The following is a 21,907-nucleotide window of genomic DNA, read 5'->3' as shown; positions in this document are numbered from 1 at the left end:
ACATATACCTTGCAGAACATTCTATTCCTCAGTAGTGAGATTGTGGGTGAAAGATTTCTTTGTCTTGTTTGCATAAAACACATTGGGTATGCTACTTATCCTTTGTAATGAATTAAAAAATCTTTGATGGTGCAATGGGTTTTACCTGCTTGAAAACCATTAATAAGGAGTAACCTCTTGCCATTTGCTAGTAACCAAAAATGTGTGCTTCTTTCTAGCTGTTCCTCTGTGTATTTTTAATTGTATGCACTGTCTCTTTCTATTCTGATGGCTGCCCTCGGAATAGGCTGACCTCTGCTCTCCGTATGACATCTTGCGGTTGGATTTTCGTCATATTCGAAAGACTGTTGACACTCTGCTGGCACTCAGGGAGAAACCCCCACAACCAACTTCTGCCCTCCGCTCCAGGGACCTTATAAGCTTCTGTCTTGTCCATATTCTCTTTATAGTGCTGATCTATATCACTTACCGCTGGAATGCTCTGTCCGCATAACGCCTGCATGTGCTTCTAGGCACTCTGCTCTGTCACCCTGATCCCTTATGGAGTCCTTCCTCCATCTGAGCTTTTGCCTTGCAAACTTCCATCCCTGTCATCTCTAAAGTACTCTCTCAAGTTTTGAAGCTGAACATTTACAAGTCACATTTTCAAGAAGCACAAACTTTATAAATTTTAGTTCCCATTCAATAATTTCTCTCACCGACTGAAAAGCAGTGACAAGAGTCACTGAAGAAGCACCTCATGCTTCTTCATCCACATGGTGCCAGCAGCAGTGCTATGCAGTTCCTCTCCCAGTGAGCTTCGCTGCCTTGGGTAAAGTGGAGGAAGGTACCAAACAGGAGCAGAGGGGATTTAGCATGTGGAAATCTTTTCTTTGGGATAGTATTTAAGTGAATCCTAATTCAAGACTGGCTAATTGAGCTGTAGAGGGGCCTCCTTGCAGAGGAGACAGAAAACTAGCATTTTGGACCCAAATTGGTCTGCAAAAAGCTTTAATAATACCACTATGGACCAAGATGAAAAATACCATATTGAGAATGACGGCTTTGCTGGCCATTAAGTTGGATTCTTCCGCTTCCTACAATGGGAGCCGTGAAGGGCACCAGGGAGGGTTGCTGCCCACTTCCACCCTGAGCAAGCCCCTCTGCCCTGCTGCATGATACAAACCTGTGCAGACGGGGCGCTGGGGCAGGAAGGGCCGTCTCTATTAGAGCGCCACCTGGAGGATTCACTTGCACACCACTTTCCGTATAGTATTTTTACTTCTTACTCCTTGTTAGGTCTACGCTGAGGCTCTTAGGAAAGCATTTTCCAGAAGGGATTTCTATTTTTAAATAATGTAATGGTTTGTTTTGCTTTTTTGCTACATCACGTCATAACTGCAGGTCCAGAATGTGAGGATTTGACTGTATTCGTTTTCAAATAAAGCCATGAGTCATGGAACATTCTTGGTCCTGGCGCTTGGGTTACTATGGCAGGAGCCAATAATAAGATTTCTCTTATTTTAGAAGAATGTAGTTTAATGACTCAAAATTTCCATGTAACCTTTGATTTCTAGTGACATTAGCAAGCAGCTTTTATTTTTAAATAAGCTTAAAGGATTATACATTAACTATATCTGCTTTTGGAGCAATGTAATCAGTTTGTAATTAAAAGCAAAAACCATTAGAACCTTATCTAGGCCAAGATATTCCTGGTTCTGGAATATCTTTTTCCAAATGAGAAGGCCCTGCTCCAAGATAAAGTCAGTTTCCTCTATGCTTCAGTCTACATCTCGTTAGCAAATTTTGTTTCTTGAGTTGGGGAGATGATGGAGTTAACGTCCTCAAGATACATTTCTAGTTTACTGAGATGCAAATAATCTTCACAGATGGCTACTAAGAAGATAATTTTATTTTTCTGAACATTTCCATGAATCTAGAGGACTTGAGAATATGGAAAACCCTCCTAGTTAGAAGAGTATATTTATAAAGATTCTTTGTTGCTAAATCAGATCAGATTTTCAAACAGGAAACATTCTTTACGTGATAATATCTTGAGTTAACTGAGCATTTTTCTCCTGATTTTGTGTTGGTTGGTGAAATACAGGGTATGTGGAAGTTCTCTAATTAACCTCGGTTGTGTATAAATAACCCGCAGCTGTACTGATTGCCTTGGTGCTATCTTGTACTCCTGAATCTGTAACACAATAAAATCCCTTTGTACAATGTCAAACGAGCACCCGGAGCCATAAATTGCTTAATAAACACATTTTGGGTGATTATTCCAAGTTTTTATGGGCTCGTCAATACATTGATTTGTGCATACCCACAGTAATGCTCAGCCTTTCCATCCAGCTCTGTGGTGCATTGAGGCTTCCCTTTAATGGTCACCATTGTTTGTTTTATTCTCTTTTTTGTGGGGGGTAAGGAGGAAGAAGAGAGATGACTTACTGAGTGACCACCTGAAAGAAAATTCTATCAATAAAAACTGAGTAGAACAATTATGTGAGATCAGATTTAATTTTCAGTGTTGACATTATTCTCTAGCAACGTTCATGTTTCAGTTCTGGCATCCAAAGTATTCTTTGGATGCACTTTCATTTTTCATGTCATTAATGTATCTGTACCCTAATGTGCTGCTCCTCTTGGGATCTGTTGGATGGTATTTTTTCATCAAGTAGTATGGTAACTAGCAGAACACAATTAATTTAGCCCCTTAGGCAAAACTTTGAATGAACTGTCTTGTCCATTATCAGACTGTTGGTTTCTACTCAGAATATTAAGCCTCTCCCTAGTTCTTCCCCAAGGTACCCACAACACACCAACTCACATGCTAGTGCAACCATTAGCCATTGCAGTGAGACTGGGGGTACCTGGTGGACCTGGCTGTCGTCTGAGAGGTGGTCAGAGATTTAGTTGTGTGATTTATATGTGCATGCTAAATCTCCTTCCCCTCACGAGAAAGACCCTTTTCTCAGTACTTCCTTCCAGTATTTATTAAGAAGAACTAAGTTTACTTTTTTTTTTTTTTTGAAATAGAGCTATTTGAAATAGAAAGTTCTCTTTCTCCAGTTCTTCCAGTTGGTGGCAGCTTGCCACTCAGTGTCAGGATTTCCAAAATATGTGACAACTAACTAATGTCTGTTAGTTCCTTCTATTTATGGATTTGTGGTCCGTATGCAGCTCACTATCCTCAGGGAGAGACACTTACAAAATGGGGCCCCACAGAATTCAAAAGTAAGACAGCTGGGTAGGAATTTCGTCAATGAGAGTAGAGAAACAAAGGCACTTGATATCTCGATGTCATTTATTTGTGAGTAAGAAATTAAATTTAGTGCATGGTGCCTAGGGTTATCTCTAAAATCCATGCTCGTCCCTGTCATAAGGACAAGAAGTCATAAGGACAAAGGATGTTTCAGCTGCACGGTAAAAGTAATGGATGATGGATTAAAATTTCAAGACACTGGAAGTGGTTTGGATTAGCTGAAAAATTTTTTAATATGATTTTATTTCAGGAGATTAGGTTGTCAAAATTAGGCTTCAGATTTTGCAGTTAGTTCTCAGTAAACAATCAGTTAGGTATATAGAATGTGCCCTTTTTTTCTTCTTTAATACTATCAAGGTCTACTCCTTGGCTTTTCAGTGTGTTTTTGTTTATACTATGTTCATTCATTCATTCCTCAAATACTGAATGAGCGCTCGTTGTGCAAGGCCCCATAGTAGGCCTTGGAGATATAAAGGTGACCATGACACATGACCCTGTCTTCAGAAACTTACATTCTATACCAAGTGTTGGCAAACTTTTCCTGTAAAGTGCCAGATTGTAAATATTTTAGGATTGTGGGCCATACAGTCTCTGTTGCGACTACTCAACTCTGCTGTTGTAGTGCGAAAGCAACCATAGACCGTTCGTAAATGAATGGGCGTGGCTGTGTTCCAGTAAAACTTTATTCACAAAAACAGGCTATGGGCTGGATTGGCCTGCAGGCAGTAGTTTTTGGACCCCTGATCTAGTGGATCTAGTGGATCTAGTGGACAAATAAAGAGGAATTCAGTGTGATAAGGACCTGTGGTTGATCAGATCCAAGATTCTGTAAAATACGTGGACTGGGGGCCTGACCTTCCATGAGGAGTAGATGGTCTGTGAAGCCTTCTTGGAACTATGATGTTTATACGAAGTGGGTACAGGTTAGGGAGGTGAGAGAAGGGGTAGATGTGTGTGGGGAATGAAGTGTTCTAGAGAAAAGGACTAGAAGGTAGCATGGCTGGAAAGTGAGAATCAAATGAGTGACAAGAAATCCTCTCAGTCTGGAGGAGTTTGACATGGTCTCTATTTTGCATTGGTAGAAACTGCCCCCAGAGCGCTCGGGTGGCAGAGCAAGAACTTGAAGCTCTCTTACGTTAAAATAACGCAGACACTTTTATTAATCAATTTAGTGCCGGGACTTTACACTTTAGGAACAGACTGAACAAAATGAAATGTGCTAACGTGAATGACTTCATTTTGTCTAGCAGCTGGCCTGGAAGTAGGCGTGTGACTGTTTAGGAGCATAAGAAACTATAGAAAGAGGAGAACCAGGCAGTGATGGTGATCTGCCTGCTGCCACGAGGCGCTTCCTGCCAGGACAAGATGTCTGTCCCTCTCTACGAAAAGAAGCTGAACGAGCTGAGTGGCAGAGCTGCACCAAGTTGAGGGTTCTCTGATTTCCACCTGATGTTAAATTTGGTAGGACTTACGTGGATAGGACTCTCCTGGGCACAGATGGAACGTACTCGCTTGTTGATCAGGGAATTTATGGGAAGCAGCATGATGTCGTGGAAGGAGCCCCAGCTCTACGACAAGACACATGTTCAAATCCTGGTTCCAGTACTTACCAGCTGTGTGACTTTAAACTCTCTACATCTCAGTTTTCTCATCTGTAAAATAGAGATATTATATCTACTTTGCAGGGTTATCGTAATGAAATAAGCAACACAAATCTGTGGCAATGGTGCCAGACATACGGGAGGGCCCTCAGAAGTCTTTCAAAGTTCAAATTCAGTCTTTCTTGCTTGCCTGCCTTTTCCAGCCTTGTTTGTTGTGGCTCAGAAGAGGGGTGGGTGAGGGGATATCAGGGAATAATTGATTCCACCATCAGAGAAGCAACATAAAGCATGAGTTCTCCAGAGGGATCAGAAGCATTATTTTTATGCAAGATATTACTTTGTAGAGAGACCCTGCTCTGTGCTTTAAAAAGAAACACAACAAAAGGAGCTCATGAGTGTACTAGAATAGTCTACTGCCACATTCTCAATGACAGCCAATAATATCCTCTAACAATGAAATTTAAATGCATTTGAAGTCACTGTAAATGTACAGCAATCTCTGCATTAAGTCCATCATATACAAAATGAGGTGGCCCTTCTCTGTCATTTCTCATCCAGCTATAAACCTACAGCAATTCCTTCCCCATCACAACTTCTAACTCAGTTCAGGGCTTCCCTCCCCCGTGGGATATGCAGTGACAGGACTAGTGTGATGGAAAATGGCCTTCTGGCCAACCTCGATACCCGTTTCTCATTTCTGGCAGGCTCCCCTTGCTCACCCTGTCAACCAGCGTCTCAAGTCGTAATTCCCCTCAGAGTCTTCATCCCAGTCCCGTGATGGGATAACCAGAAGCACCATGTTTTTATAAGGTTTTTATTGTCTTATGCTAGTCTTCTTAGATACCTCCAGCCCCATCAGTGTAATCTGGGGGCACCTTTGGGCTTCTCAGAAGGTCTGAATGAAAAGATAAAGGCAGGAAGGAGGCAAGGGGTACTTTTTATGTCTTGTATTTACTCCTCATCACCAGCTATAAGAGTGGAAAGGAGAATCTTGGACTCTGCACCTGGGTTGGGAGTGAGGAGACCAGGAAGGTGAGAAATGCCTGGGAGAAAGGATAACCTGAAGCTAATTGAGTGTGTGACGTCTCCAAACATCCCGTTAGCAGGAGGCTGAGGCCTCAATACCTTCCCATCCCTATCTAGCTGGAGCCCCAGCCCTTCCCAACCATGACCTCTAGCTTGGAACCTCAACTGCAGACCACTGGAGCCACCACTCATCAATGGGACTGGGGCAGTCAGTAATGGAGACATGTCACATCTCAAGCAGGACTCGGGATAGGACACCTAGCCCCATAAAAGCCGTGTTGTTAACAGAGATTAGGCTCTGTGCAAATGTTAGTACTAGACTTCAGGAGCATTCGAGACTCAACATAAGTAAACACTGAGATGGAGAAGCAAAATGTTTTGTTCAAAATGCCTTGGGCAAATCCCTCTTTTTTAAATTTCTATTCATAATCCCTGCCCAGTGTTCTATTGGTCTCTTAGTGTTTCTCTCACTGATTTGTTGAGCTTATGTGTCATATAAAACAGTTTGTAATTTGATGCAAATACTTTTTTACAGTTTGTTGTTTATCTTTTAATTAATTTGGGGTTTTTTGACATGTGGAAACTTTAAACTTTTAGGGAATCAATTGTTTTTATCTTTTCCTTTGTGATTTTTTTGTATCATTTTTTTAGCTTAGAAAATCCTTCCCCATCCATTTATCAGAGAAAATGTTAAATATTCATCCATATTTTATTGGGAAGGGTGTTTTGGGTTTTTTTAACATTTAACTCAAATTCATTTCAAGTTGATTTTGGCATATGGTGTAAAGTGAAGATTTATTTTTTCCCCATATAATGCCTTGCACCAGGAGCTTAACCATAATTAGTAGTTGTTTATAATTTCCTACCAAGCTGGATGTGGACTTGGGTGCTGCGGGAGCCATAGGAATGAGGAAAACACATCCCTGCCCCCATGGAACCAGCCTTAGCAATGAAACGCGATTCAGGTGATTTCATAAGCCCGTGGCAGATGGCGTCAGGAAAAGATAAGCACTGACATCTGGCTGTGGCACAAGGAGGAAGCACCGTCCATCCTGGCCTAGTGCACGGCTCATGGCTCACAACTCAGACAGAACCTCTCATCCTTTTTCAGGTTGACATTTGGCTACTCAGATGTCAAGCAGCATAAACTTCATGCCCAACCTTAAATGCCATTGATGACAAGATAATCTATTTTGATACACAGCAGCCACTTGAAATAATGGTTAAAACTGCTCTTTAAAGAATCAGCTATCTTATAATATGTATCTTCTATTATATCTTATATTGTGGCCATTTCTTAAGGCTTGGAGTCAGAGTCGGAGACATTCTGAATTTACCACAAGTTAGGGAAGTGGGAGGGATGGGGAATAGTGAGATGGTGAGAATGTAGAACCAACTGACATTTTGAGGTTACAGGAAATGTCATGGTGTGTCCTTAGAAGATCTTTTGAAGAGGAGAATGCCTGGATCTGTGGTACTTTATGGAGAGTCCTTCCCTGAGGGAGCAGGAAGATCTGGTTCCTCAAGCAAGAGTCACATGAGGGGAAGCAGTTCTGTCCAGAGACCCTGAGGGGCTTCATGTTAAACCCTGTGTGCATCACCTGGGGCTTGATGCAGATCCCACTTAAACTCTCCTTAAAAACAGCGATCGTCGGGCTGTGGAGAACACACCCTCATTGGTAGACGAGAGGGAGTGCTTGCCATGGAGTCTTTTCCCAGCCAAGGAGACACACTCTGGAAGGAGATTCCCTTGTATCAGACCAGGGTCAAATGACAAAGGCGTAAAATTATTTCATCATGTTCTTTTGTAGACAGTTGGGTTGAGCATGTAAAATGCCGCAGTCAGGGAGGGACTCACATTGATTATTTTCCTTGGCTAGTATGTGCTAGACATTTCCCAAGAGCAAAAGTACAACATGAGAAAGTAGCAGGACATTTGTGTCTGACAGCTTTATGAAAGAGTCTTAAAAGAGAGGCTATTGAAGGCTGTGGTTAAAATTACTTATTTATAAGGCTGTTCATAAACTGTGACGAAAGGATACCAGTCCACAGCATGCCTCTGTTCCGGAGATCACAGGAAATAAAATGAATTAAATCAAGGTTTATGGTCACTAGAATGGTGTGTGGTCTGTAAAAATGAGTATTTGAGTTCATTTAAAATGTGTGAGAGGCTATTTGCAATTTTGCTTTATAATAACATAGGCTAGTAGGTTCTTGGTGTGTGGTTTCCAACTGACTCTATGTAGCTCAGTTATTTAGTATAAAGCTTTTTAAAATGTTTAGATCTTTTGCAGATTTCAGGATGATTGGGAGCCTTTCTGGAACAACCTTCACTTGTGGAAAATCATTATTTTCTCTGCAGACACAGGCAAGGTCTTTGCAATGGGTTGAAACTAAGGGAGGGAGCACAGTCTGAGGTGATCAGAGCTCAGCTTAACTCCCGTCAGTAATGTCACAAGATTTTATGATTAGATTCCGGTCATCTAAAAATCAATGTTTCGTTCTTCTTCTTTTTAGGACAAGCTGTGTCTACCCCATCATATCCTTGAAGAGAAGGGCCTGGTCAAAGTGGGCATTACTGTTCAAGCATTGCTAGACATAACTGTAACAAAGGCTCTGTTCACATGAAACCAGCTCCTCTCCTTTGGGTCAGCTCAAACTCTTCTCCCGTCAGAGATCCTGAACTCTGCTCTCCGCATCTGTCCCCTCCAGCCTCCCACTCACTGCCTGTCAGTTCCCCGACTCTAGTTGAATTGAAGAGAGGACATAAGAGATTTTCTACCTTTCAAAACTGACTTCTGACGTTAAGTGACAGGTATTGATCTTAAAACCAGTGAGGGAGCTGGTTATGAAGAACTGAACAGCACATCAATGCCTTGTACAACCTCCCTCATCCCTTCCACGCTCACCCACTGCCATTACCAAACACCAAGCACAACTGTTTTGCAGCAAGATGCATTTGTTTTATTAAAACCAAACTCATTGTGTATTTAGTGGGGGGAGGGGGACTCAATCAGGTTTTTCACCACCAAATTTTTCAAGAAGTTTCTTGAGACCATTGCCTTTTAAAAAACTATTTTCGACATACAAAATATTTATATAAATATTATTTATTAGTGAGTTGTTATTCATCCTTTGGATGCAAATTGTAAATTAGGAAACTATTTTATTACTGCTTTTTTGTGGTTAAACACTTTATTTTAATATTATAAATATTGAGTTATTTTCTATCCTCTTTGGTGTGCAAGTAGTTCTAGGTCTCAGTAATCACATTTTCTGGTGTATATGACTCAGAAAAAAAAATTTAAGCAAAAAACAGGTGCTTCTGTGACAAGAACTGTTTTCTGGGGAGGTGTTATTTACACTTTGGTTTATGGGACATTGGTCTTATTTATATTTCTGCATTCCATCCAGTTTCCTACATTCCATCAGCCCTGTTGTCCTCTGATATAATGAACTGACTGAATTCAAGTGAGCACCCCAAAGTTATTTGTAAATAGCTGTGATGGAAAAAAAAAGACATATTAAACTTGAAGATAAAATGTGAACTATTATTTTTTTGGATTCATACTTATTTTGCTATGCACAAAACATTCACATTTTAACACGAAGAGTAATAAGTGTTAGCATCATGTGTCTTGAAGTATAATTTTGCACTGTGACTTGGGTAATTAAAGAAAGTCTAGCACCAAAGGTAGATAATAAGGAAATGGTATAGGAAAGTGGAGATGATATAAAGTTTGTTGTTTAACCAAAAAGTTTTTTAAGGGCAGCTCTGACTGAGAGTGATCAAGAATTACTTAAGGCACATAGGACCTGGATCAGGAAACCAGCACTTTCTACAACTGCCATGTTTTAAAGAGGAAACGATGCTGAGCTGCAGATGTGCTCATTTTATTGTAACTTAGTCGGTGGCTTTCCATGTAGTCCATAAAACACCGCAAGATTCATGGTCTCTGGTGTGAAACCGCAGAAGTGAGTCCGTAAATTGGTGGGGCAGCTGCATGCAACACCAAGGCGGGCTCAGGAGAAGGTTAAGTAAGTGTTGTTTGTGAGGCTGAGCGGCTTAGGAGGGAGCGAGTTCAAACAAAATAATGACTAGAGAAGAGCCAGCGAAGGAAAGGGACCCGAGATGGTCTGAGAGATTCACATAAGGCTTCACAGACACGACACCCTGTTTTAGGCGGGTGCATTTGTGCCCATCTGCCCTGCTCTTACAGATATCCCGGTCACTCATCTTTCAAAGTCTCGTGGATGCTGACTGCATCTTCACCTCTGTGAAAAGCCATTATAAGTTTTCAGAACAGCAGCAGCCACAATTTGTAAGACAAACATAAAGGTGAACACAAAAGGAAAAACACCAGGAGGACGGTATACATTGAACACAGACTAACACCAGCCAATGCCAAGGCTGCCCCCGACTCTGGGCAGGATGGAGGGGTTGCCGAAAATGGTCATTTGGATTGGCAGCTAGCAGTTATTTTCTATCAAATGTACTGTGCACTTTAACCTAACTTAAAATATATTTTAATATTTTCCTGTACTGCACAAATACCTGTTTTGTCAAGTAGCATAATGATGTAAAGAAAAAAGACATTTTGAACAAAGAGCGTATTCAATGTAAGCAACATGCAGAGGTTGATTATGGAAATAGGAATTTAGATTGCTGCCCCTTGATGGGCACTCAGAATGCAGGGTCCTGAAATATTTTTTTACATGTATATATGGCAACATGAAGCTCTGTAATCCTTGTTTTGAGAGATTTTTTTTTTCAAAATTAAAATATTTCTTTTGATATTAATTTTCAGTATTTTCTTGAAGTTGGCTGTATAATACAAATGGCTTCAATATTTTGTAAAATGGCTTCTTTGTTCTTCTAAATGCAGTACTTGTATGGCTAAGACATCTTCCAGATCCTTGTACACTGTTTATATGTGCAATAAAATGTGCATGGCCAGCTGACAGTACCAGAAGTGGACAGAATGTACATAGTGCAGATATCCTTCCTTTTATTATTTAACAGCCATTAAAACTTGGAATTTGTACAAACCATCTTCTGAATGACTTCCCTGTCTGGCGCAATAGTGGACTGTGGTCACAAAAGAAATCATAGGTGTCGTTTCTGAAATAGATTGTAACAATCATCTAGTGTAAATATATATGTGTGTGTGTATACAAAAGTATATACGTAAAATATATATGTATGTATGTATACATGTGTATGTAAAATCAGGAGAATGAATATATATATATAAATAGAATGAAAAATATGTATATATTCATTTCTCAGGGCAGTTTTTTCCCCAAACTAAATCTTACTTGGACCCACAGAACGTAGAGCAGTTCAAAGCAGAGTCTCTATGATGTGGTGGGGCTAGAGGTGGAGCTATAGACTCAGGACCCTATAGCTGCGCCTTGGATGGTGGCTCCAGAGCGTCTCTGAGGAAGCCTTAAGGTTCTGTGGGGCATGTTGTAAAACCATGGGGTCTGGTCCTCCCTCCTTAACTGCCTCCTGTGGAATCTGACACTTAGAAACTGAAGTGGCTGCCTTGATTACAACTCCGATAGATCCAGAGCAGTGTTAGCGTTTTCCCCACACATCCAGCCTACCGCTGGTAGAAGAGCAGCTGCTTTGGGGAATTCAAGTGAAAACAGTGATGGATTGTGTCTGTCTTCTCGCCCCAACCCACACACAACGCACAAGACCTGAGACCAAAGACCCGAGCAGGGACGGTGTCAGGGCCTCTACATTTAAGATCCGTATCTACCGAGTCAAGAAAACCTATGCCTGGCCCGTGATGTTCTGATCGGGATTGCTGCTGCTGTGTGCAACTCCAAAATCTTAGTCATCTTAGTCTTCTGCACATTATAGATAAGTCCAGCGCTTCATAGACACTTGGCGTTGTAAGTTGGCTGGAGCAACGTGGGAACATGTGGAGGGCAAAGGGAGGGATGGCAGCAGGAGTGGGAGCACTGGGGGAGCCCGGCAGGGGATGCTTGCGTTAGGGTCATCCATGCAGTTCAGCCATGTGGCATTGGCCACAGCTGGGGATTGCCCCAGGGACCGAGTTCTGGCCAACAGCTGCATCTGGGGCTTCCCAGTTCTTCCTGGGTGAGCCTGAGAGATCCGGCCAGCAATGACTGCGGTGGGGCTGGTTATCTAATCTTCCATCTTCCACACAGGAGGTCAGCTGGCAGAGATCAGGCCCATCAAGACTGGTCTCGGGGGATGTATGAACTCAGAGAGTTATCCTCAGAACTGGTACTCCTTGAGTGTGGGGCATGTGTGTAAAGCCAGGTTCCACTCTAAACCACTGTCTTCACTCCCCACACTCACACGCTAAGGGACCACCTGAATGGCCAGTCTTCATCGAGTAGCTACTGTGGGTCAAGTGTTTTTTCTGAACTATAACCTCCATTAAAACAAGGCTGCTTGCCTATTTTGTTCTCTGTTGATTCTCCATTGCCTAGAACAATGCTTATCATGTGGTAGGCACTGAAAAGATGCCGGTTAGAAGAATCAATGAACGTCACATACATTATCTCAAAAATTCTTACCAAAATGCTATTAGGAATGAACTTGTAGTGGACACTTACGGGGTCACCCACCTAATACCACATACATCTAGGAACTCACCCTGCTTCACGTGCCACGAGGTTTTTGTTGTTCTTACCTGACTCTGCCCACCTGGCTATTGTTTATTAGTTCAGGAGCAGCCACCTTATTCACTATTGACCCATAAGTCTCTTCCCCAGGTTTTTAATTCTTTTCCTGGTGACTGAAGACAGAAGACAGAAAAGACATAGAGGATAAAACTGACATGTGGAGAGAAGTAGGGATAAGAGACAGCAAAGAAAACTCTGATGTTTGCATTCCCAGGCCCAGTAATAAACGAGTTCTGTATTTCTGAAGCTTGTGTAGTCAAACCTTCCATGAGTACTTCCAAGAGGCTCTGACTTTCCATCAAATCAATTCAAGTTGGGCTTCTATCACTTCTAATTTAGGAGTGCAAACTAATAAGGAGAAGCTGAGATGCAAAGTATTCAAGTAACTCGTTCAAGGTCACAGCAGTAACCTTGAGTAACAGAGAGAGGCAGAGTCAAGTTCAGCTATGTCAGGCCTGTGTCCTTTTCACTGTACCGACAGGCTTCCCAGCAGAGCTGACCCAACTGAAGTTTCTAGAGTTAAAGGAAAAAAAAAAATGTCCTTAACAATACTTAGGATGTTTAGAGATACGAAAGAAAGCATATTCGTGTGATAAAACCTGATAAGCTGAGCCTACTGGGACTAGTTTAAATGCTAGCTAAGATAGATGAAGGCCAGAACAACAAGAGCGGGAAAGGAGAGACTTACGAAACAGACACAGTGGCGAGGACACAGGCCTCACCTGACATGAGGTTTGGGGAGAAGCCTCCAGGTTCTTTGCCATTTGTCTCTCCCAATTTAATAAAATGTTGCTATGATTTTTGTTAATTTTGCAATTTTTCTTTCACTGTTTATTAAAGTGATACATGTTCATCATAGAAACTTCAGAAAGTATAAAGAAGTTGGGGAAGGCATCTGTAATCCCACCTCATAGGGAACTGTTAAACTTTTGAAATATTTTCTTTAAGACGTTCCTATGCATTTTCACATAGTACAAGTTTATATACTGGCTTTTTTTCCTTGGTAATGTTAGAGTATATGCATTTTTCCCAGGATAGTATTGTTTGCTGAAAGAAAAAGTAGAGTTCACTAGACAGGGACTAACAGGATATTTTAAAAGCTTCCTCTAGAAGCACCGAGAAGCATATTCTAGTTCCTAGAATCATGTGGTATTAGGTGGGCAATATCGAAAAATGCAGACAGGCCCTGAAATAAGGATTAGGGCCCTAGGTCTTTGTTGGGCACAGGGTGTCTGCAGGGGGCTTAGGAGGTGCAGCTGGAAAGAGAAGGTGGCCAGTAGGGGGTGCATTCTTAAACCAGCTCCCCAGTGAGAGACTGAAGCTCAATCCTGGAGGAAACTGGGAAACAGAAACAGGAGAGAACATCTCACACCTCAGAATTATCCCAGCCAAACTCCCAAGAGGGAGCTGAGGTGTTTATATCCCTGTACAACCTCCCTCAACAACATGCCTAGACATGCTTAAAAACATATATATGTACACCCATTTAAATGCTTTGGTTATCCTAAGAAAATAAGGAAATCCCGGGCTCTCTAAACAGAGAGGGAGCTGGAGACCAGAGTGATAACACAAAGGTGGTGCCACCGCTGTGCTGGGAGCATTCATGCAACTTCTTGACCACAAGATGGTGTAGTAATGAGCACCCTGTGATGGAGACAAGTACATGGACCCGTTCAAGGTGGTCCTGAGTTGGAAGTGAAATCTCTGTACAAAGCCAGGATCTGTAAAGGGCTGTATCTTCATTGAAAGGGTAGAGGGAAAAAATCAGCCTGCCTGCAAAGGGAGATGACAAGGAAACTAGTCATCCTTGGCTGAGGGTAGATAGGAAAATATCATCTTCTGTGATTTTGTCACTACAGGTCTCATCTTCCATAGATTTATGATTTGACTTTCCACTACAAGTGTGGTCTGGGAAACCCCAAGATGAAGAATATTTCCTTACAGTGTCTGAGGTGGGTCACACTCCAGGACACCGGGGGGAAGAAAAAGCAATTCCTTACTGAAGGAATGTACCCACCACTCAGGCCTCACGGATTCCCTGAGATTACACCAAACCATGCAAGAGCTTACTATGCAAAATTACAAAATAAGGTATGAAACTTGAAGCCTGAAAGGTTTTTTTTTTGCAACTTATTTGGTGGAAAGACTTGATCTGAACTGGCAGGAAGCTATTCAAGTATTTATTTATCCTCTTAGTGTGACTATTAAGAAGAGAGGTACAGGAGAGGTAATATATAAAGAGATAGTGACCGAGAACTTTCCAGAATTGAGAAAGCATTTGAATGCTTAGATTCAGGAAGCACAACAAATTTTAAGCAGAATAAGTAAAAATATATCTATATCTGCAGTGAAGCTGCAGATAAAGACAAATGCAATCCTAAAAATGAAGACAGATTACCCACAAAAAAGAGAAAAACTCAATTAGGTTGACAGCAGACTTCTCAACAGTACAATCAGAAGCCAATAGACAGTGGAGTATCTCTTTAGAGTGCTAAGAGAAAATAACTGTCAATATTTTGAGATAAAAACTGAATTCACCATCAACTCACTTTCACTGATTTATGTATTTCAGGGAGAAGGAAGATCTAAAATCCGAAATAGAATGGCCAACAAATAAATAGGTAGCTATGTGGGCATATCCAAATGAACATTGGCTGTAGGGTGATGATATTAACGTCTAATTTGGGGTAGAGGGTGCTAACAAAAAGCATAGTGGAAAGAAAGTACTGGCCATTTCTTATGTAAGACCACAAGGCATAATGGGAGTTCAAATATTCTAGTTCCTTGTACTGTTTTGGAGGAAGGTAGAGATGTTGATTTATCTTCAACTGTGTTAAACGCAAATGTGAAAATTTTAATGTAAAGAAAAGAGAGTCTATTGCTTTCAAATCAGTACAGAAGAAAATATGAAGTTAAAAATCTCTTCCAAAAGTGCCAGCAAGGAAGTGGAGTGGGGAGAAGCAGCCCCAGAAGCAGAGTTATGGGAAGGCCCCAAATACCAGAGTGGAAATAAACCCAAATATATCAGCAGTCACAATAAATATTAATGAACTAGATAGCTAAAAGGCAGGTTAAAAATCCAACTATATGATGATTACAGACACAATTAAATATAAAAACATAGATTGAAAGTAAAGAGACAGAAAGTGATACCACACATTGATTTTTATTCATGTACCACAAATACAAATGAAAAGAAAGCCAATATAGCAGTATTAATGTCAGACAAAAATGATCCATCAGATAGAATTAGGTTTGACAGCAAATAACAGAAAAATCAAGTTATAGTGGCCTAAACAAGATAGAAATTTCTTTGTCTGACACATAAAAATGTCTTAGACCAGAAATGAGTTGCCAGGGCTGAGACGAGTTGCCCGGTCATCAGGTGTCCCCTGGTCATCAGCAGCCCAGGCTTCTTCATCCTGCCCTCTAATGGATGAGTGTTCCACTTGGTAAAGGGACTCAAAGAGGACCGTCTAAATAGGTAAGCAGAACCTTCCACCAGTAGTCCTGGAAATCTGTATCAATATACACACAGGGCCAAGACAGCTGTGTCCAAACAAGAGATCTTGTTAAGAAATATACACATTTGTGGGCAGAGGACACTGTCCTGTCAGGCAGGTCTGGAGCTGAGGATTGTTGCATTAAGCACAGTGTCATTGAGAATGCAGGACAAACGTCCTCAGGAAGAAGGTAAAGAGGCACTTTCTGACAAAGCCAAAGAGGTGATGAGACCAAAGCAATGGGAGGCAGTTAACTGTAGAAAATCCGTCTGACTGTTCTCTGTGCTTTTTGAATGCTGGACCTGGAGGTCGATTGGTTCAGCAACACTCACGAAAAAAATTGATGAGGATTTACAGAGGGCAGCGGGGCAGACGCACTGGCATTTCTGAGATCAAATCCGGTAGGGTGGGTGTGGGATTGGGGTGGAAAAGCAAGTCTGCCTGCTTTCTACTGTGATTAGAAATGCCAAAGTAAATATGACTGAGTACTTGGCTAAAAAGCTCTCCCTAACAACTACTGCTTTTCTTTGAGAAGTAAAAGAAAGTATTCGATCTCTTGGAATTTGATCTCCACATAAGGATCTGATATAGTCACAAAAGTTGGGGGATGGGGACAGAGGAGAAGACGTGTCTACTGCCTGAGGAAGACGCCATACGGCTTCGAGTGGGCTGACTGTGTAGGTGGTGAGCTAAGCTGACTCTCTGTCACATACTTTCGTTGCTTAACCGGATACAACTCTGCTTGGAAATTAATGCTGATTTCATGCCCTTTGGCTCTTTTCCTACTTCCTGCTTCAGTTCTTTAAATTCTTGTCTCAAATCTCCTTCAGTCTGCTCTCAGCTTGTCTCTTAATTTACAGTGAAAATGGAGGCCATCAGATGTGAACTGTCAAATTATTTCCTGTCTTGGAGAAATAGATGACCCCTCACCCTTCCAAAGTTAAACACCCACTCCACTCTCCATGGGAGGTTTTGTGTTATTGGTCTCTCTCTGACTCTCTGTCTCTCTCTCTCTTCCTTCCTCCCTCCCTTCATCTCCTCCAAACTCTTCTTTCTGTCTATAGTGATTAAGCCAGAAGCAGAAGCCTTACCAGCCTGTAAGAAACACCTCCCTTGACTTCATCTTTCCCCTCAAAATACTATCTTGTCTCTTATCTTCCCAAATCCTTAGTGAATGTTCTTTAAGGAGTATTCTATAAACAGTGCTGGAGTGCCAACTCCATGAGTGCAGGGGTCTTTGTTTTGTTTACTGCTGTATCCTCAAGGCCTACAACAGTGCCTGATACATAATAGGTGCTTGATAAATATTTGTTGAATAAATGCCTTCTCTTTCTGTTCATTTTCCCTTCTATCATTACCACTCCAATGACAACACTCATAATAAAGTCATGGGTCCCATCCCAATCGCCAGACTCAATGGACTCTTTTCAGTCTTTGTTCTATTTGACCTTCCTGTAGCACACAGGATGGTTGAACACTTGCTTCTTGAAACCCGAGAGTTCTCTCTTGCTGCTACTTTTATCTCTCTGAGTGTTCTTTCCCCATTTTTCTTCATAGTCTCTTCCTTCTTTTTTTTAGGAGGGGTGCTTGGCACTCTTCCATCCATGCCGAAGATCTTTGGTGGTGTCCACCAGAAGTAGTGACTTATAAATCTACATATCTTCACAATTCGAGGTCCTATTTCTCTTCTGAGTATCTTCACTTGGAGGTCCTACTGGTCCTTCAAACTTTATGTATTTAAAATTGAACTCCCTATCTACCTTCCCAAACTCCTTCGTCTCATGCATTTCCTGATTCAATGGTTTCACCATCTCTCCGGCCTCCCAAGCTAGACACTGTAGGATCATCACTGATGCATCTCTGTCCCTTTCAGTTGGTCACTAAGTCACACAGATCCTCCCTCAGAAACATCCCTCAGCCCCAGCATTCCCTCTTTGTCCCTACCACCTCAGTGCCAGTCCTCATCAGCTCTCCCTGGGGTGAGCAGACAATGGTCCATCTGGTCTTCCTGTCTCTCTCCTCTTTACTATCTTCTCCCTGCTACCACAACAATATTTATAAAACACAAGTCTCATCATGTCCCGTCTATACTGGAAACACCTTCAGTACCTCACTATTACTTATCCAGTAGATTTCAGTACCATGTGTGCCTTTCTAATCTGTTAACAATTTGGTGCTAACACTCTCTGGTTCAGCCACTCCAGCCTCCTCTCTCCCGCACCTTGCCAGGGACTCTGATGTCTTTGTCCCCTGTCCTACACTTGCTGCTTGGAATGTCCTCTCACCTTTTCTTGACTTCATGACATGCTACCCAGACTTCAAGACTTACAACCAATGCCTTCCTTTTCAGTGACGCTTTCCCTGCTCCCTCCAGATTATCTCTGCCTCCTTGGTACTCCTGAAAAAAGAATCTGTCCTGCTATATTTGTTCATTTCCCAATAAACCTCTTTTATCAAGCTCATATTGGATAAAATAATAATTTCAAGAGGAAAAGAGCATAAGAAGACCCACAATAATCCATTTGTTCTCTTATAGAAATCTTAACAATAAGAATAATCATAGATACAAGTGATGAAGACAAGTGAAGAAAACAACTAAGTGATGAAGATACAAATGATGAAGTGATGGTGCAAAACCCAGTTCTATCCAGCACCCTCCATGAAGAGTATAGGAAGAGTTGAGGAGGCCACGAGTTTCCAGAGATGTTGGGGTGCCGTGCATTTCCCCAGCCTTGCCCTGCCCTGGGAAAGGGGAGCAGTGCTCTACCTCATGCCTAGTTAGACGGGCATAGAGGCACTATTTGGAAAGCCTGATGTGTTCCCTGGAGTTTTTGACCCACAGGCTTGGTGTCTGACACATTGCTGACACCTGAGTTTCTGGCCTGTGGGGTGGCAGGGCAGAGAGAAGGGGGCTGCACTGGGAGTGAAAGACACTCTTCCCAGGGCAGGGCATAGGATACAGGTTTTTCCAGATGTGGGCCCCACACAGGGGAGCTGCTATATAAGGTTGCTTTGAATTGTTCCTGAGATAAGGTCTTGAGGGGTGGGTGGGATATGACTGCAGCAGAAAGGCTGAGGGAGGAAACAAATTGTGAAAATCCCCCAGCCTGGACTTTGCGTGATGAGCCAGATCAGAACAACTGAATAAGGCTGGAACATTAGCAGGATTATCTTAAACATTCGTATTTAAAAATCAAAACGATCATTCCGACAGCTGGAATAGCTTCTCTGTACTATGCAGCAAGATATGGCCAAATTATTCCACATTTAGGGCAAGAAGTGTTCTATAGTCAGCCAGGCCTTGTTTGCATATAACTAAGAAAATGAGTCACTTACTATTTATTCTGGAAAACTTTATTTTTCAGTGTGGTCTATTATGCTTGTCCTAATCAAAACACTGGGTGGCAGTGTTTTTACTGAATGATTTCAGAAGAGAGCCAAAAGGAGTAGGTTTTAGTCTTCTGAGAATAATAATCCTACTTAACCAGCACTGATCAAAAAGGCAGTATGCCTTCAATCCACCAACAGCCTGTGCTCAATGTCATAACTCTACATGCAAGGTTTAACCCCCCCACACACACACTCTCACACACCCAAACCAGATGCCCAAAATACTATCTTGATAAATTGAAAGCAAAAAAGTCTCTTGCCTCACCCAGTTCCCATCTCCATGCCTCATTTTTAGTGGTATTTGAATTTGTCTAACAAACCCAATGAGATGGAAATGTTAATTTATTTGAGGGGTTGAGTATATACCATTATCATCCCAAAGAGGAAGCGCTAAGATTCTCTTCTTTACCTACTATTACCAGAAAGTGATCTGCTCAGTGTCACCAGTGACAGAATGCTGACACCTGGTGTCAGAGAGATGTGAATGAAATTGGAAATTCAACACTCTTGGATTAGAGTCCTGGACTGAGGCCAAATACTACCAGGGTAGAGATTCCTTTTATTTTCTCTCTAAAGACCAAAAGGACATTTTCTCCTGGCCTGGCCAAGGCTACCAAAGGACGTGAGGAAGTTTACAAACTATGTTCTCCAGGGGGAAGATATTTTCTACAGCCAACCAGCCTGGGTACAGGCAGAGTACAAATTAACAGCACAGCAGATATTCAGTGTGTTGGTCCTCACAAATTCTTTTTTCTTATTCAAAAAGTTGTGGTAGGTGACTTTTGGGGGATCTCACATCTGCCACATGCATCCACAACATATGAACTCTTTATATATAATTGTATGTATTTTCACACCAATATGTTATATATATTATAAAGCATGCACAAAAATATAATTTTAACAGGAGGAGATGAAATAACAGACATAGACGCTCTATCACACTCCAGTGGATGGTCTTGGGCACCCTCTAAGAAGAGCACGCTTCACTTAGGAACCACTGGTACTAATGCACCCGGCCGTTAACAGGCTAGCATGATCGTGATTTCCTACGTGCATCTTGTTCTGCTGTCTCCACAGCCTGTGAGTTAGATTGTGCAGGGGCTCCTGTCTACACCATTTTCAGACTAGGAATCAGGCTTCTAAGGATGTAATGACCTGCCCAAGATACTTTACGAAGGCAGGACTCATATCAGCTTTTCTTATTCTGAAACTCTTACTTCATAGAGTATGTTAATTCTATTTTTTTCAAAAAGTGTTTTTGAATCAGAATTTAAATTCCCAGGGGTATAAAAATGAAGCAAGTAAGACGCAAGATGTGTGTCTGGGCCTTGACACAGATGGCTGTAAGGACTAGTTTTTTCTTTCTGGCTTTCAACTTTTACTAAACATTGATGTTTAAAATTAATGTTTTATACCTCAAAAATACATGAATAACTTGTTTGTAGAAATGACATTATCTATCAAAATGAAACCCCTTGACTATCATCCACAATTCTGAAGCTCTTCTCCTCCTTCCCAGAGGTAACTGCCTCTGGGAAGCATTTTCATTCAGACCTTTTCCTACGAACTATTTCTACCTATAGAAAATATACATATTGTTTTGATGATTTTAAAATATAACAGTATTGAATTATGTGGATTATTCTGTAACTTATTTTTCTTCATAAATGTCTTGGGTTGTTTTCATATTTTCTCTATTACAAACAGTGCTGCAATGCACGTCCTTGCCCAGGTCTCATTTTGTATGTCTTTCTCCATGAAGCTGCTGAAAAATAATTTTGCAACACCATTTATGGAAATGCCCATGCTTTCCTCACTGACTTGAGACACTACCAATAGCATAGACTAAATTCCTGTACGGGTCTGTAGCAGGACTTCTCTGATCTATTGAACTCAGAATTCTGAGTTCAAACCTCTTTTAATTATCACAGCTTTATAATGTCTTGACACCTGGTAAACCAATTTGTTCTTTTTCAAAACTGTCTTGGTATATTCTTCCATATATATTTATAATTAGCTTGTCAAGTTCCATTAAAAATATTGAGATTTTGATTAAGATTGCATTGCATCTTTAGATTAATCTGGTATGTATTAGTAGCTCTAGAGTATTGAGCCTTTCATTCCATGAATACGATATTGCTCTTCATTTGTTTAATGCTTCAGTAAAGATTTTATACAGTTTTTTGTTCAGGTTATTTCTAGGTACCTGTTTTTTGTTACTGCTGTGAATGGGATCATTTTCCTTTTATACTTTTTTGTTAGGTATTTACAGGCTGATAGGAAAATTATTAATTTTGAGATGTTGATCTTGATTCTAATACTTCGTCCGCCATCTTGAATTTAGCTGCTGTTTCTGTCCTCATGGTCACGTGTGCTTTTGTGGCTGCTGCACCTTTATTTGCTCCACCACCTCTGCCAATTCCTTTTTAGCTGCTGCTGTTGCCATCCTCACCGTGGAAACACCACCAATGGCA

General features: G+C 41.3%; 1 protein-coding gene across 4 annotated transcripts in view; it reads left to right on the top strand.

Moving 5' to 3' along the window:
• LRCH1 (leucine rich repeats and calponin homology domain containing 1) overlaps window positions 1-9,419 on the top strand; it is a 191,299-nt gene extending 181,880 nt beyond the window's left edge. For 2 of the 4 annotated variants that reach the window (XM_058548176.1, XM_058548179.1), the window contains one exon: window positions 8,389-9,419. In XM_058548176.1, coding sequence (XP_058404159.1) covers window positions 8,389-8,499 — 111 coding nt within the window. In that variant the 3' untranslated portion in view covers window positions 8,500-9,419. Of the gene's footprint in view, window positions 1-286; window positions 585-8,388 lie in introns of those variants that run through there. The other 2 variants (XM_058548177.1, XM_058548178.1) reach the window with 2 other exon arrangements.
• Window positions 9,420-21,907: the final 12,488 nt, after the last annotated feature.

This window comes from Diceros bicornis, chromosome 9 (assembly GCF_020826845.1).
Source record: "Diceros bicornis minor isolate mBicDic1 chromosome 9, mDicBic1.mat.cur, whole genome shotgun sequence".
Lineage (NCBI taxonomy): Eukaryota > Metazoa > Chordata > Mammalia > Perissodactyla > Rhinocerotidae > Diceros > Diceros bicornis.
The sequence above is the reverse complement of the archived record's forward strand: the minus strand, read 5'-3'. Positions and strand labels throughout refer to the sequence as shown.